This window comes from Solanum dulcamara, chromosome 7 (genome assembly GCF_947179165.1).
Source record: "Solanum dulcamara chromosome 7, daSolDulc1.2, whole genome shotgun sequence".
Lineage (NCBI taxonomy): Eukaryota > Viridiplantae > Streptophyta > Magnoliopsida > Solanales > Solanaceae > Solanum > Solanum dulcamara.
Window position 1 is genome coordinate 77,157,466 of NC_077243.1, and position 16,538 is coordinate 77,174,003.

General features: G+C 37.6%; 1 protein-coding gene across 1 annotated transcript; it reads left to right on the top strand.

The window, feature by feature from the left end:
- Window positions 1-12,588: 12,588 nt before the first annotated feature.
- On the top strand, window positions 12,589-16,192 carry LOC129894071 (cysteine-rich receptor-like protein kinase 10). Its single transcript, XM_055969580.1, has 7 exons — window positions 12,589-13,597; window positions 13,825-13,962; window positions 14,095-14,216; window positions 14,471-14,681; window positions 14,872-15,109; window positions 15,184-15,334; window positions 15,605-16,192. Exons 1-7 carry the CDS (start codon window positions 12,811-12,813, stop codon window positions 15,932-15,934), a joined length of 1,977 nt encoding a protein of 658 aa, XP_055825555.1. The 5' UTR covers window positions 12,589-12,810; the 3' UTR covers window positions 15,935-16,192.
- Window positions 16,193-16,538: the final 346 nt, after the last annotated feature.

Here is a 16,538-nt window from a genome sequence, read left to right on the forward strand (position 1 = left end):
AAAAATTATGCAAAGTCAATAATGGACAAGTATTGTTGAACAGAGGGAGGAGTATATGGTAAAAGTCAAGGTGTGAATACTAATTAGGTTAATTAAATGTGTTTTAAAAAATATTTACCATTTTTAAATATACTTATATTTTATTATCATTTTTAACAATCAGTAACAATACTTTAATTAAATAAGACATTATATACACTTTTTATTTGAGGAAAAGGAAAGAGCATTATCTCTCTCTTTCTCTAAGGGTTTTTTTCAGTTTCTGCGTCTCTCTCTCTCTTATTCCTTCATCTCTTCTTAATTCTTTCCTTATTCCTTCATTTTTTTGTTTATTTCAGACGAAACTCATAGGTTTTAGGTGCACAATTGTAATGAAAGGTCGGAAATCTCCTATAAGAAGTCCGCGAATTCGAATTGTTGATTCAACCGACAGTGGTGAAGTAAATGTCGGTCCTACTTTTAGTTTGAGAATTTCTGCAAATCAATCTCCAAAAGAAGCTGGTGGTGAGGTTAATCAAAATTTCCAAGCTCATGTGAAGAAAAAGGGCGGTAGAAGTAAGAAAAAAACCAGTGAATTGAGTTCTAAATCTAAATCGAAAAGAAAACGAGTTGATGCAGCATCCGCATCTAAGAAATTATTTGACAGTGATGATGATTTTGAGGACTTACCTCCTCAATTTCAATCAAAGAAAGTGAGACCTACAGTTGCTCAAGAGAAGAATCCAAAAAGTCAAAATTGATTGTGCAAAAATACGGTTCTACTGGAGAGTTTATAACTGGTATGTCATTCTACCAACACATTATTTAACTGATAACATTTTCAATCTGTTTATGTGTATTTTCTTAGTTTGTTGTTGTTTTGAACTTGTGTGCTAGATGTTGAAGAAAACATTTGTGTATTTGATACTTTTATTATAATCTAAATTTATTTGCTCAAGCTTATTATATTAGTGATTGTTGGGAGTTTTTGCCACCCAAATTGACGTCCTTCAAAAGATAGGGTCGTTAAAAGTCGACCCTTATATGAACTCATCCTAAACTTAGCCACGATGGATCTTTTGGACTTAGCTCGGTCCTAGAGGTCCTCTATGACCCCACATCACCCCCAACGCTCCTTAGTTTCTCAAGGACTCTTCTTAACTCGAGCACATACTTCAAACTAAATACGACGGGCCCCACACGTGTACAAAGAAGGCCCGAATCTTAAGGAAATTTTTTTGAGGGGTGTTACATTATCTCCCCCTTGGGATCATTCGTCCTCGAATCACGAGCAACCAAGAATGGACTCAGGGTGCAAATCACAGTCAAAACTCAGTCATTCAATCAATCAAATTCTCAATCAAATATCAATCAAAACTCAAAAAGGCACAAATGAATTCGAGTCAAGGAAATGGTCATTACCTTCAATATTCTCCTCGGTAGGAACGAATAAATGTGGATATTTAGATTTCATGGCTTCTTCCGCTTCCCATGTGGCTTCCTCAACAAATTGATTCCTTCACAGGACTTTGACTAAGGCGACTTCTTTGTTCCTCAATTTGCGAATTTGGCGATCAAGAATTTGGACTGGGACCTCTTCATAAGACAAGCTATCCTTAATTCCAACACTGTCAATGGGGACTACCAACGAGGGATCGCCCAAGCACTTTTTCAACATTGAAATGTGGAACACCGGATGAATAGAAGCTAGCTCTTAGGGTAAGTCCAACTCATAAGCAACACTCCCAATCCGCCTCAAAATTTGGTACGGACCAATATATCGAGGACTAAGTTTCCCCTTCTTTCCAAACCTCATGACACCCTTCATGGGTGACACTTTCAAATATACCCAACCATCCACCTCAAACTCTAAGTCCCTCCTCTTCACATCGGTGTAAGATTTTTGGCGTTTGGGCTGTCTTTAGCCTCTCTCGGATAACTCGTCCCTTTTCCATGGCTTGATGAAAAAAATCGGGCCCAATCAACTCGGCTTCACCAACTTCAAACCACCCAATGGGCGATCTACACCTCCTCCCATACAAGGCTTCATAAGGAGCCATTTGAATGCTTGCATGATAGCTATTGTTATATGCAAACTCTATGAGAGGCAAGTGATCATCCCAATTTCCCTTGAAGTCAAGCACACACGCCCTCAACATATCTTCCAATGTCTGAATGGTGCACTCTGCTTGGCCATCTGTCTGGGGATGGAAGGCTGTACTCAAGTTCACCCTCGAACCTAATCCCTTCTCGAAGGATTTCCAAAATTGGAAAGTGAATTGAGCTCCTCTGTCTGAGATGATAGACAAAGGGACCCCATGCAATCTGACGACCTCTTGTATATACAACTTTGCGTAATCTTCTACGGTATCAGTAGTCTTAACCGCTAAGAAGTGAGCTGATTTCGTCATTCTATCCACAATCACCCAAATGGAATCATGTTGCTTTCGGGACTTCGGCAAGCCTGTAATAAAGTCCATGTTGATCATCTCCCACTTCCATTCTGGAATTTCTATGTTTTGGGCTAAACCACATGGCCTTTGATGCTCAACCTTCACTTGTTGACAATTCGGGTATTTGGAAACGAATTCTGCAATATCTCACTTCATCCCACTCCTCCAATAGATCTCCCTCAAGTCATGATACATTTTTGTAGAGCCCAGATGAATAGAGTATCTAGAACTATGCGTTTCGGGCATAATCCTCTCTCGAACATCATCGACATCCGGCACACACAATCTATTTTGGTACCGCAATACACCATCTCCCCCTTGGGTAAAGACCATTACCTCTTGTTTGTGAACGACTCCCTTCAATTGGAGAAGGACGGGATCTTGGTCTTGCTTCTTCTTCACCTCTGCCACAAGTGAGGATGTAGACCCGTCCTGAATTGTAACTCCGCCTTCATTGTTCTCTTCCAGATGAACTCCTAATCGGGCCAATCTGTGTACCTCCTTCGCCAATTCTCTCTTTCCTTTCTCTACGTGGGCAGTGCTACCCATAGACAACTTGCTAAGGGCATCAGCAACAACATTAGCTTTACTTGGATGGTAGAGGATGCTCATGTCGTAGTCCTTGAGTAGCTCAAGTCATCTCCTTTGCCTTAGGTTGAGTTCCCTCTGGCTAAAGACGTATTGCAAGCTCTTGTGATCGGTGAATACATGGATATGCACTCCATACAGGTAGTGGCGCCAGATTTTAAGTGCAAACACCACAGCTGCCAGCTCAAGGTCATGAGTTGGGTAATTCCTCTCATGAAGCTTAAGTTGTCTTGAAGCATAGGCTATCACCTTCCCTCTTTTCATCAACACACAACCCAAACCAATTCTAGATGCATCACAATAGACCACAAAGCCCTCTGTTCCATAGGGCAAAGTTAGAACAAGAGCAGTGGTTAGCTTGGTCTTTAATTTCTAGAAACTCTCCTCACAAGCATCGAACCATTGGAACTTAGCCTTCTTTTGGGTCAGCTTAGTCAATGGTGATGATATGGATGAGAATCCCTCTACAAACCTTCGATAATAGCCATCCAAACCCAAGAAGCTCCTTATCTCTGTCGGGGATGTGGGTCTGGGCCAATTCTTTACTACCTCCATCTTCTGAGCATCAACCTGAATACCATCTCCAGATACAATGTGGCCTAAGAAGGCCACTGATGTAAGCCAAAAATCACATTTAGAGAACTTTGCATACAATATCTGGTCCCTCAAAGTTTGCAAGACGACTCTAAGGTGATGGGCATGCTCCTTCTCATTCTTGGAGTAAACCAGAATATCATCTATGAATACAATCACAAACATATCAAGATACAGTTTGAATACTCGGTTCATGAGATCCATAAAAGAGGCGGGGGCATTAGTCAACCCAAATGACATGACCAAAAATTCAAAGTGGCCATAACGAGTCCGGAAAGTAGTCTTAGGAATATCATACTCCCTCACCTTCAACTGATGGTAGCCAGATCTCAGGTCTATCTTTGAGAAACAAGTGGCACCCTGAAGTTGATCGAATAAGTCATCTATTCTGGGGAGAGGGTACTTGTTCTTTACGGTGACCTTATTCAGCTGTCTGTAGTCGATACACATTCTAAGGGACCCATCCTTCTTCCACACAAATAGGACCGGAGCACCCCATGATGAGACACTCGGCCTAATGAATCCCTTATCTAACAAGTCTTTCAGCTGCTCCTTCAACTCAGCCGGAGCCATTATATATGGAGGAATTGAGATAGGTTGGGTATCAGGAAGAACATCAATCCCGAAGTCGATCTCCCTATTAGGAGGGACTCCAGGCAGATCTTCAGGAAAGACATTCGGAAACTCATTGACAATCGGAACCGACTCGAGGGATGGAGACTCAATGTTGTCATCTTTCACTTGGATAAGGTGATAAATGCACCCTTTTGAGATTAGCTTCCTGGCCCTAAGGTAAGAAATAAACTTACCCTTAGGCACAACAGGACTGCCCCTCCACTCTATAACAACTTCGTTTGGGAATTTGAATGTGACAATCTGAGTCCTACAATCAATAGAGGCATAACAGACATAAAGCCAGTCCATGCCAAGGATCACGTCGAAATCAACCATGTCTAACTCAACCAAGTTAGCCAAGGTATCCCTGTGATGAATTGACACAGTGCAATCTCTATAGACTCTCTCAGCTAGGACAGAATCACCAATAGGAGTGGCCACACTAAAAGGCTCAAGAAGACGTTCAGGAATTTTATTGAATTTACTAGCCACATAAGGAGTCACAAAAGATAGGGTGGCACCCGGATCCATCAATACATAATAATCAAAATAAGAGACTCGAATCATACCCGTCACGACGTTTGGAGAGTTCTCCTGATCTTGGCGACTACCCATAGCATATAAACGGTTGGTACCTCCGCTGGTGCCTGAAGTAGTGCCCCTCTGATTACCTCTAGCCGGCGGTGCGGTGGTAGAATGCTGGACTCTATTTCCCCCTATTGGACACTTCCTCTGAAAATGGCCCATTTGGCCGCATTTATAACAACCAACCCTTCCCGCTCTACATTCTCCCACATGATGCCTACCACACTTACTGCATGATGGCTTCCCCCTCGCACATTGACTTACACTGGCCTGGGATTGAGAGGCTTGGGGTCTGAAATTCTGGCGACCTTGTCCCTGCCGATCATACCTGTTCTGCGGCATCGGTGCACTGGCGGTAGATGACGCATAGTTGGAAGGCCTCTTCTGGAAAAAGGACATGTTGCCCTTGCTTTGCCTCTGCTCATTCTCCTGCCCAGCTGATCTCGCCTTTTTGCTCAGGTGTTCTTCTCTGTCTTTTTTTTCTCCTCCTCTACCTGTTGAGCATACACCATTAATATGGAAAGATCCATATCCGAGATTAACAATGCTACCTTGCACTCCTTCTTCATATGCCTCCCTAATCCGGAGACGAACTTCCTCATCTTTGACCTCACATCAGGAATCATTTCCGGAGCATACCTGGACAGCTGGATGAACTTTAGGCCATACTCCTTAACCGACATACCTACCTGTTTCAGATTAACAAATTCCTCCACCTTCGCTTCCCTCAATTCTCGGGGAAAGAAGTGGTCAAGAAAAGCTCCCTCAAATTCATCCCACCTAGCAGGTTCAGCATCTTCACCCCTACTCTGTTCCCATTGATTATACCAAATTTCAGAATCTTCCACATCTCATCGATAAAGTTTTGGGGATCTTCATCGACCTTAGAACCCGTGAATGCCGGTGGATTCATCCTCAGAAAGTCTCTAATTCTAATGGCAGCAGATGGCTCCTGAGAACTAGAGCTGAGAGTAGGTGAACTCTGATTACCATTTCGGGCAGCCATTAGTTGCGTGAGCATTGCAATTGCCCCTCGAAATTCAGCCTCTGATATGGGCACAAGTGGGGTAGATGGCACTGGAGGTGCCTTCGCATATCTCGCGGGTCGACCTCTAGCCCTTGCTGGGCGTGCCTCTGACCGTGGCATCTCCGCATTATCAACATTCCTCTGGCTAGCGGTACGTTTAGGAGGCATTATCTGTAACGTATAAACGCACGAATTAGAAAGGAAGTTTCCTGGAGTTTAACTCCATCGCACGAATTCAGAGTATGAAAGAAGTGAAACAATTCCTAATGTCCTATAGCCTCCTGCTTATAAGTGTGGTGCACAACACACCCATAAGCAAGACTCTACTAGACACGGCTTCATAGACTCCCTAGGACACTTGAACTCTGGCTCTGATACCATGTTTGTCATGCCCCGGGAGGGTACCCTAGACGTAACCGGCACCCGAAAGCCATTTCTGACCTCCGAGCGAACCACCTGGTCCATTCACTCATTAATTCAATCACATTCTCTTAGCGGGGGCTCAATTAATGAAATACTTTTCATAAATAAGGGCCGAAGGCCAAACATTTACAACCCAACAAGACAATAAAATAAGACTCCTCAAGATAACAGTTCGACCTCCCCACACTCCAGTCTATGAAGCCTCTATTCAAGTCTAAAAGGTGCCAATGACAAGTCTATGGATACAAACATTCTAAATAAAAGAAAGGACAACAAAACTGTACAAGAGGGATCAATATCCTCCGGGAACTAGGAGGACTCACCAACTGGTTGGAAGTGTATGTGGATCTTCAACGGAGCGCCGGTTGATAATCTCTAGTATTCTTATCCCCTTCGGTGCTCGATACTCCTCCCATGACTCTATGCTCATAAGACTCCTCTAATCATCTCAAACGAGCCCTCACGGCTAGTTTCATGTAGTACATTACCACCTCCTCAACTCGGTTCTCATTTCAATTCAATTAAGTCATGATGACAAGTCTCATTTAGGACCTTGTCCACTCATCAATTCCATCCTCATATCAACTCAATCAATCCTCCTCTATATAAACATTTATGACATCTCCTCAAGATTTAGCACAACTCTATGACTTCAACTCAACCATTCAAGTAGAATCGCGCATTTAAGAAAGTTGACTTAAACAACATAATCACATGGCTAAGGAGATCAACAAGACATAACAACAAGTCATCTCCATCAACTCATACTAACATGAAGGATTTTAGGGACTTCTTATCTCAACAACATCAACACATATAGCATCAAGTAGATAAGAGACAAAGTTCATATAAACATAAACCATACCAAGAAACTCTATTTTTTATGAATATCTAACCTCAAAGCAAGAATAGGGCACATGGGTGGACTCAACCCATGTTTTGGGTAGCCTTACATACCTTAGTGAAGACTTGAAGAAAACCTTGTGGTTGGGTCTTCAATGGAGGACTCAAATCTTGAAGTTCTTGGACTCCTTTTTGTTGGAAATGGAGAAGAAGAGAAGAGAGAGGAGCTAGGGCTTTTTAGAGAGAGAGTGAGGGCTGAAGAAAATGATCCCAAATGTCTAAGGCTTGTGTATATATAATTTGGGACAATTCCCAAATTGCCCTTCCTCCAAAATTCAAAAATTAGGCCAAAACGCCCTTGGAGCGATAGTGGCACGTCGCGCCCTTACAGCGCCAAGGCCAATTACGCCTAAAACCTGCACAACTTTTAGTGGCGCATCGCGCCAGGAACCAAACTACTAAGGCATGTTTCTGGCGCTATAGTGGCGCGTTGCACCCTTACAGCGCCAAGGACATTGTTATGAATTCTGGGAATTTAGCCTGAAAAACCCTACACAACCTTTAGTGGGGCGTCGCGCCAAGGACCAAACTACTGAAGCATGTTTCTGGCGTGATAGTGGCGCATAGCGCCCTTACAACGCCAAGGTCATTTCCCCAGCAGTTGCAACCCAGGCTAAAAATGAAATTCCTGTCGTGCTAGTTCATCTTAGGATCGTCATATCTTTTGACTCCAAACTCCAAAATTTACGTTCTTGGTGGCGTTGGAAAGAAGACTCGACGATCTTTAATTTGATAGGTCGTGGGCCACCCATATTGACGTCTTTCAAAAGATAGGGTCGTTAAAAGTCGACCCTTATATGAACTCATCCTAAACTTAGCCACGACAGATCTTTTGGACTTAGCTCGGTCCTAGGGGTCCTCTATGACCCCACATCACCCCCAACGCTCCTTAGTTTCTCAAGGACTCTTCTTAACTCAAGCACATACTTCGAACTAAATACGACGGCCCCCACACGTGTACAAAGAAGGCCCGAATCTTAGGGGAAAAGTTTTGAGAGGTGTTACACTTTTATCGATGTAAACAGAGCTATAAATGCATATAGAAAATGGTCATCCTCTGATTTGTGCAATCTTATATAAGAACCAAGATAAGTTGCCTCTAGTATGTGAAAGTAACTTGACAACTTTGCATATGATTGAGCTGGATCACCTCGGACTAATTCAAGAGCTTTTTCTTTAGCTCTCCAAGCTTGCATATATGTGAGCCGCACACCATATTCCTGTAACATGTCATTTTGTATATCTCTTGGTGTGTAGTTGGCATCTGGATCAATACATTTGGCAAAAATAATACTTCTCACAACTGTCTTTGTTGCTTGTCTTTCCAATAATGAATTATGTAGCAACAAACACGTGTGTTCTCTTTCAAAATATCTAATAGCGAACATTTGAGATTTATTCACGCTTGAAGTGCGTAAATTCCAACTACAGTTTTCTACGAGGCATTGTATTGAATAGTTGTTGAAATTTTTTTATTAATAGACAATCAATAGTATAAACTAACTTGAATTTGAGTCTTACCCCATGTTAAGCTTGATCTCAATGTCTTAAATTCGAAGTGTTTAAGAATGGAATGCCTTTTTAGTGCACTGGTAAGGTCATATTTATTTTTGTAAACTTGATCTTTCTCAAAAAAAGATTGATTGGGGTTAATAATGATGCCTGGTTGTATTTCTTCTTGCTCATCAATTTCCTCACATGATCCAAAGCCAATTAACTCTAGCGCATCACCGATACCACTAAATACATTAGAAAAGTATGAATTGTGTGTAATCCTCATGTCTTCTGAAGTGTCTGAACATAATAGTGGAATTAAGGTGGAATCACTCTCCAATTTGACCGATTCAGTTGTTGTGACACATAAAGGGTATTTTGACATATCTCTATGTTCCTTTTTGGTTTCAATATACACCTTTACTCCAATATCGTTATGAATTTGAATTGGAGGAGACTTTTCATCAATCTTATATCTGATTTCAACTTTACTTGTTGATATGTCTATTGACAATTGAGCAGCAATCACAGAAATGAGGCTAGCAAATGTTGAATCGATATTTATCAATACACCATCTTCCAAGTAATTAATATACTTGTTGCTAGAATCTCATCGGCCATTGAAGTAAAGTAGCACAGCCAGATTAGCCATATTTTTTTCCTGCATATTTTTTTGTTGAATTAGAAGAGAATTAGACACGAATAAAATATGTAGCTAATAAAACTAGCTTTCAGTGATCTGTAGGCCATAAAAATAATTAAACTTGAACAATAAATGTATTAGACGTACATTAAACTTGAATTAGAAGAGAATTAGATACGAATAAAACTAGTACTAATGAAATCAACCTTCAGTGATCTGTAGGCTACATAAATGAATTAAACTTGAACAACAAAGGTATTATACACACATTAAACTTGAATTAGAATAGAATCAGACACGAATGAAATATGTATCTAATGAAACCAGCCTTCAGTGATCTGTAGGCCACAAAAATGAATTAAAGTTGAACAACAAAGGAATTACATACACATTAAACTTGAATTAGAAGAAAATTAGAGACAAATGAAACTTGTAGCTAATGAAATTAGCCTTCTCTATAGGCCACAAAAATGAATTAAACTTGAACAACAAAGGTATTACACACACATTAAACTTGAATTAGAAGAGTATTAGACACGAATGAAACATGTAGCTAACAAAACCAACCTTCAGTGATCTGTAGACCACAAAATGAATTAAACTTGATCAACAAATGTATTACATACATATTAAACTTGAATTAGAAGAGAATTAGATATGAATGAAATTTGTATCTAATAAAACTAACCTTTAGTGATCTATAAGCCACAAAAAATGAATTAAACTTGAACAAAAACTGTATTACACACACATTAGACAAGTAAACAAGTAATTGTGATAAGCGTAGAAACAAAAATAAACTTTCATATTGAATCACAATTGAATTCAAATCGTGTATCGCTAATGAATTAGGCATGCAATCTAATTCAAACCTTCAAACAATTAAACATTCAACCATTCAAACCTTTAAGTAATCACAGATCTCTATTCAGAAATCACAATATTCTTCAACTGATTCAAAATTGCATTCACCTAAATTTTGTTATTCTTCTGTAATAACCACCGAATACACATCACTTAATTCCAAAATTGGAGTATTAATGTTGTAGAAAGTTGTGGTTGAGAAGCTATGGACGTAAGTATTGTCCTAATTTTGGAGAAAATTATGGGTGAGAAGATTGGTGTAGAAAATTTGGAGAGAAACAGGGGAAGAGAAAATAGGAGGTGAGAGTTTTAGAAGAGTAAAGTCCGTACTTAATTTAATTCAAATAATTTGCTATATATGGTTAAAATAATTATGTTGTTTTATGTGGTAAATATTTTTTGAATATTGTACATTTAGGTGATTTCCCCCATAATTATTTTATATGGGTATAGTTTTCCTAATTACTTATAATGACAAACATAAATTTTGCCATTATACAAATGATGTAGCGAATCATACAAAAGTTGTAGCGAATTATACAATCGCTATCCCCACGAATTATTTGTATATCAAAATATACAAACACTAATATACATATGTATTTGAATATCTGACAAGCGAGATTGAGAAAGATGAGGATAGAGGCAAGCAAGATCGAGAGATGGAGGGGAGAGGCGAGCGAGAGACAAATTTTATATGTATATTTGTCTAATTGTATATGTACATTTGTCAAAAAATTATATATATGTAATTGGTATATATATGTATTTGTATATCTAGCAAGCGAGATTGAGAAAGAGGAGGAGAGAGGCGAGCGATATCGAGAGAGGGAGGAGAGAGGCGAGTGAGATTGAGAGATGGAGGAGAAAGGTGAATTGTATATGTATATCTTTCTAATTGTATATGTATATTTTTAAGAAAAATTATATAATAGTAACTAATATACATATATATTGTATATCTGGCAGCGAGATTTATCATATTGAATAAATATATTTGCTGCGAATCATAATTATTTTAAATTATATCCATACCGCATAATATAGTAGAAAAATTTGCCATATTACGTAATTTTTCCTATTAATTATTGAAGATGTGGGCCGTAGTGATGCTAAAATTTGACTTTGTAGAAAAGAACAAAGGAAGTTCCAATTAATTTCACTCGTCATCATCCATACGTACGCATGGATGTAGATTCAATATTAAAATTGTAATTTCCATCCAAATTAATTTCATATTAAGAAATTTACTAAATATATAAAATATTAAATGCATAATCGAGTTACTGGCACTCAAGATCACAAAATGCAAAACCCGGCCACAAAGTTCAAATTTATGTGACCGAATTTGTCCAAATTTTTGCAAAGTAAAAAATACTTATTCTAGAAAGATGATAAGCTTTTGCGAAAAAATAAATGCGTTTGTATGAAGTATAAGTTATTTTTCAAAAGCCGAAAAAATTTAACTTGTCACTCAAAATATTTTGGAAACCTTTCTTAATTACTAGATCAGATTGAAGAATTCCAATCAATTTTAAATGAGACAAACAAAAACAGTAGAAAAGACCGCTCAATAAATGTAAATGTGGAATTTTTCTTCTTTAAACTGTTTGAAACTTGACTATGAGAGTACGAATGATGGCCAAAAAGACAAATTATTGTTCTAATATTATATAATGTTTTTTAAATTGATTAGCCTGAAAGTATTTTATTTAAAAAACCATTTATAACAAAAAAAAAACCTTTTTGAAGGTACAATACTATATTTTAATTTGATCTTAACTGATAATTAAACACTCAAATTTTGAGTATGCACATCTAGGCACATCCACGGGCAGATCTATATGGTGTCAAGTGGGTTCATATGAACCCATTTAGTAAAAAATTATACTATATATATACGTATATGTGGTTTGTCTTCTGTATAGATAAAATATTGACCTCGCTTGATTGGTAAAGTGGATTCATTTTTATAAGAGGGTCCTGAGTTAGAAATCAGACAATAACAGAGTATATTATTTTACTCTTTTCCAACCCTTTTTCTTGTGATTGGCCTCATTATTTTGATTAAATCATATATTTCAATTTTTAATTTAATAAATAAAAAATTAATTAAATAATATTTATATATCAATTAATTTTTGATTAATGAAATTGAGTTTATTGTTTTTTTTAATCTCCTTCATATGTTGAACCCATTTGGTAAAATTTCTAGGTCCGTCATTGGACACATCAACTCATCTTCATTGTCTTAGTTGAACACTCTGACTTATAAAATAATTATTTATACACCTTTAAAATTTATGTGTCACGTCAGTATTGGGTATCCAGAAAACACAGTAGGGATAAATTTGAGTATTTAATTGTAAATTTAGACCAAGTTAAATTGTTTAAATATGTTCTCTCAAAATTGGAGAGATTACTTGCTAGTTGAAACCAAAATTGAATGTCTGTTTACGTATTACTTACTGAATTTTCAAAGTATGACCAAACAAGCTGTAAGCCATTACTTCACAACAAAACATCAGCAGCCTCATAAAGCATAATCAATTCTTCTTAGTACTCTTTCAACTTTGTCAATACTATATCTTCACATATCACTCTGTTAAATAACCAAAAAAAAAAGATTTTAACATTACATTATGTTGAACTACTTAAATATTTTGTTATGTTGTATACTAATTTTCTTTTTCCAAGTTATTAATTGCCAAGATAATTCTGCTCCTGCATTGGCCTGCTTTAACACAAGTACTTATACTCCCAACAGCACTTATAGCTTCAATCTCAAAGCCCTTTTATCATCCCTGTCCTCGAATTCTTCGAGGCCTAACGGATTTTACAACACCACATCTGGTAACACGGGGTCTGATATAGCTTATGGTATGTTTTTATGCAGGGGAGACGTTTCCCCTGACGTTTGTCAAAATTGTGTGTCAACAGCAACTAATGATGTAACATCGGATAGTTATTGTCAGAATGCAAAAGTGTCTGTCCTTTGGGTTGACAAATGTCTTATACGTTACTCAGATCAACCTTTGGGTAACGCGATGAGATTACCTTTTTTGAATACACAAAATGTAAGTGAACCACAAAGGTTCGTCTCAGTCCTTGGAAATGTGATGAATGAATTAGTAGCAAGTGTGGCTGCAAATGGAAATAATCGTTCAGGGAAAATATATGGTTCGAAAGAAGAAAATTTTACGTCACTCGAAAGAATTTATACATTTGCACAATGCATACCTGATGTGTCAAGTTCTTCTTGTGATAATTGCCTGAGAAATGCTATCGGGAGTTTACCGAGTGATGGGAAGAGAGGTGGTAGAGTTTTGCTATCGAGTTGTAATGTTAGGTTTGAGTTGTACCCTTTTTACAACGTTACTGCATCCGCGCCACCACCTCCTTCTTCATCACCTACAAGCAATGATAGAGGTAATTTCATCATACAAGTTTTCTATATATTGAGTGGGAACTCAATTTGCTCTGTGACAAATTATAAAAATGTGTCATTCTTTTTTATAACAACCATAAATTTTAGTTCTTTGTTTGTTTGGTTGTGTGTGAGACCTTATATTTCTTTCCACTTTATTCAATATAAACGAACAGATTTCTCGATTTAAGTTTAAATGTTCGATCAAAATTTTGTCTAACTGATGCAGGCAAAGAGGGAATTGCATCTGGTGTAATCGTTGCCATAGTTGTTCCAATTGTTATCTCGATTCTACTCTTCATATTCGGTTTCTGTTGGATGAGTAGTAGAACATCGCGAGAATTCAATGTTGTAGAAGAGATCACAGGTAAAGTGAACAGTTTTTTTAGTTAATTATACTCCTTCTGTTTCAATTTCTTTGTCTGATTTTGCCTTGCATGGAATTTTAAAAAATATAGAGTACTTTTTAACTAGACATTTTTTTGCTTTGTATATATAGATGGAGATGAAATTTTAACTGCTGAATCTTTGCAATATCAATTGAACACTATTCGAGCTGCCACGACTAACTTCTCAACTGACAACAAAATTGGTGAAGGCGGATTTGGTGTTGTCTATAAGGTGAAATCGGTTTTTAGGACACGAGGGGTGTATTTGATATGTCTGAAATTGTTTCACAACAAAATATTTTCTACAAGAAAGTCATTTTCTAGTGTTTGGTTACGAGATCAAAAGGGGGGAAATGACTTCCCTCTCATCTTACGCGTCTTACTTTACACGTTATTATAAATCTTTATGACTCAAACACACCCTTATGTTCAGTCCATCTTCCCTTATATTGTTAACTTCACGTTGATATCCTATTATAATCTCAGGGTATACTTCCTGATGGACAAGAGATAGCTGTGAAGAGGCTATCAAGAAGCTCGGGACAAGGCATAGAAGAATTTAAGAATGAGATTGTATTGATCGTGAAGCTTCAACATAGAAATTTAGTGAGATTACTGGGATGTTGCTTAGAAGGAGATGAAAAGATACTCGTCTATGAATTCGTCCCCAACAAAAGCCTCGATTATTTCTTATTTGGTTGGTTTCTATCTAATAATATTCATTTTATATATTTTTCTTGTTACTATAATCGTTTTTGTAGAAACAACCTCTTGGAGAAATACAATGTAAGACACGTACATAGACCAAATGTGGTGTGGTCTGGTCCTTATAGAGTCATTTCTTAAGATATTTAAGAAAAACTCTGTTTGTGATAAACTTTGTTTAGATCCTGAAAAGCAGCAGTTACTAGATTGGTCGAGACGTTACAAGATTATAGGAGGGATTGCCCGTGGACTACTTTACCTACATGAGGATTCTCGTTTAAGAATTATACATCGAGATCTCAAAGCAAGCAACATACTGTTAGATGCAGAAATGAACCCGAAAATATCAGATTTTGGAATGGCAAGAATATTTGGAATTGATCAAAGTGAAGAAATAACAAACAGGATTGTTGGGACATAGTAAGTTTGAAAGACTTTTTTTCCCTTCTAGGCTTTTTTCTAGCTAACCGACGAGCTTGTTTGTTGTTGTAAAGTGGTTACATGTCACCGGAGTATGCTATGCACGGACAATACTCTGTTAAATCAGATGTTTTTAGCTTCGGCGTTCTGGTTTTAGAGATCATAAGTGGAAAAAAGAATAGCTCATTTTACCAGTCAGATGGTGCTGAAGATCTTCTTAGCTATGTAAGTTTACATTCATAAGTTCGTTCATCCTTAGGTTTGTCTTCCGTTAGAGCTCAATGTTTCATCCTGTATACCCCTTCCTCTAATGACTATCCAACTTGACTCTGACATTTGCCATGATAGAGTCAAGTAGATAAATAAACACATTATACATAAACGTTCTATTTAACTTAGTATCAGCTGACATCTATGACCTCCAACTTTAAATGTGCATAAGTAGACACTTAAATTTGTATAAATTTTGAATCATTTGATGGATAAATCATGTAGGTTTGGAAGAATTGGAGAGACGGAACGCCATTGAACCTAATGGATCCAACATTTGCAGAATCATACTCAAGAAATGAAGTGATACAATGTATACATATAGGATTGTTATGTGTTCAAGAAGATGTCAGTGAAAGACCTACAATGGAATCTGTGTTGCTCATGCTTAATAGTTACTCTATCACCACTCGAGCGCCTCAACAACCTGCATTCTTTTTTCGTAGTCGATCAGAGATGCTACCAAATAAAGGGCTTGAGTCAGATCAATCTACAAGCAAATCAATGCCATTGTCCATGAATGAAGTAACCATTACAGAAATGGTGCCAAGATAGATGGATACATAAAATTAATGTAGTTTAAAAGAACACATGTTGTTACGAGTCAACTTATGTAACCTGATGGTGTAAATGATCTATATTTCGTTTTATATGTTATATGGTTGAATAAGGTGATTGAATAATCAGGGCTAGCTAAGAGGTTAAATAATTTCCTATATTCGTTATCATTTTAAAATTTATATGTGCTACGCATGCATTTCATGTTTAATTAAAATCTTGTCCCACCACTCAGTGGGCCATCTATTAGACTCACTGAGTATGGTCGATGATCTGATGGTGTAAAAAATTTATGTACGGGCTAATGAATCTATTAGACTTATTGAGTACAGTTAGTTGGTGATGACTTGACGGTGTAAAATTTTTATATATAGGCTAACAAATAAGCTCGAAAGAGTAAACAAAAAGGTAAGAATTGAGTACGGTTAGTTGGTGATGACTTGACGGGAATTTTTATACATTTGCACAATGCATACCTGATATGTCTAATTCTTCTTGTGAAAATTGCCGGAGAACAGCTATCGGGAATTTACCGAGTGATAGGACCAGAGGTGCTAGAGTTTTGCTATCGAGTTGTAACATTAGGTATGAGTTGTACCCG

Excerpts from the sequence above, each read along its gene's own strand:
- LOC129894071 (XM_055969580.1), top strand. The coding sequence starts at position 12,811 with ATGTTGAACTACTTAAATATTTTGTTATGTTGTATACTAATTTTCTTT. Across the intron at positions 14,217-14,470 it reads GATTTGGTGTTGTCTATAAG|GGTATACTTCCTGATGGACA; the intron begins GTGAAATCGGTT and ends TTATAATCTCAG. Across the intron at positions 15,335-15,604 it reads CTGAAGATCTTCTTAGCTAT|GTTTGGAAGAATTGGAGAGA; the intron begins GTAAGTTTACAT and ends TAAATCATGTAG.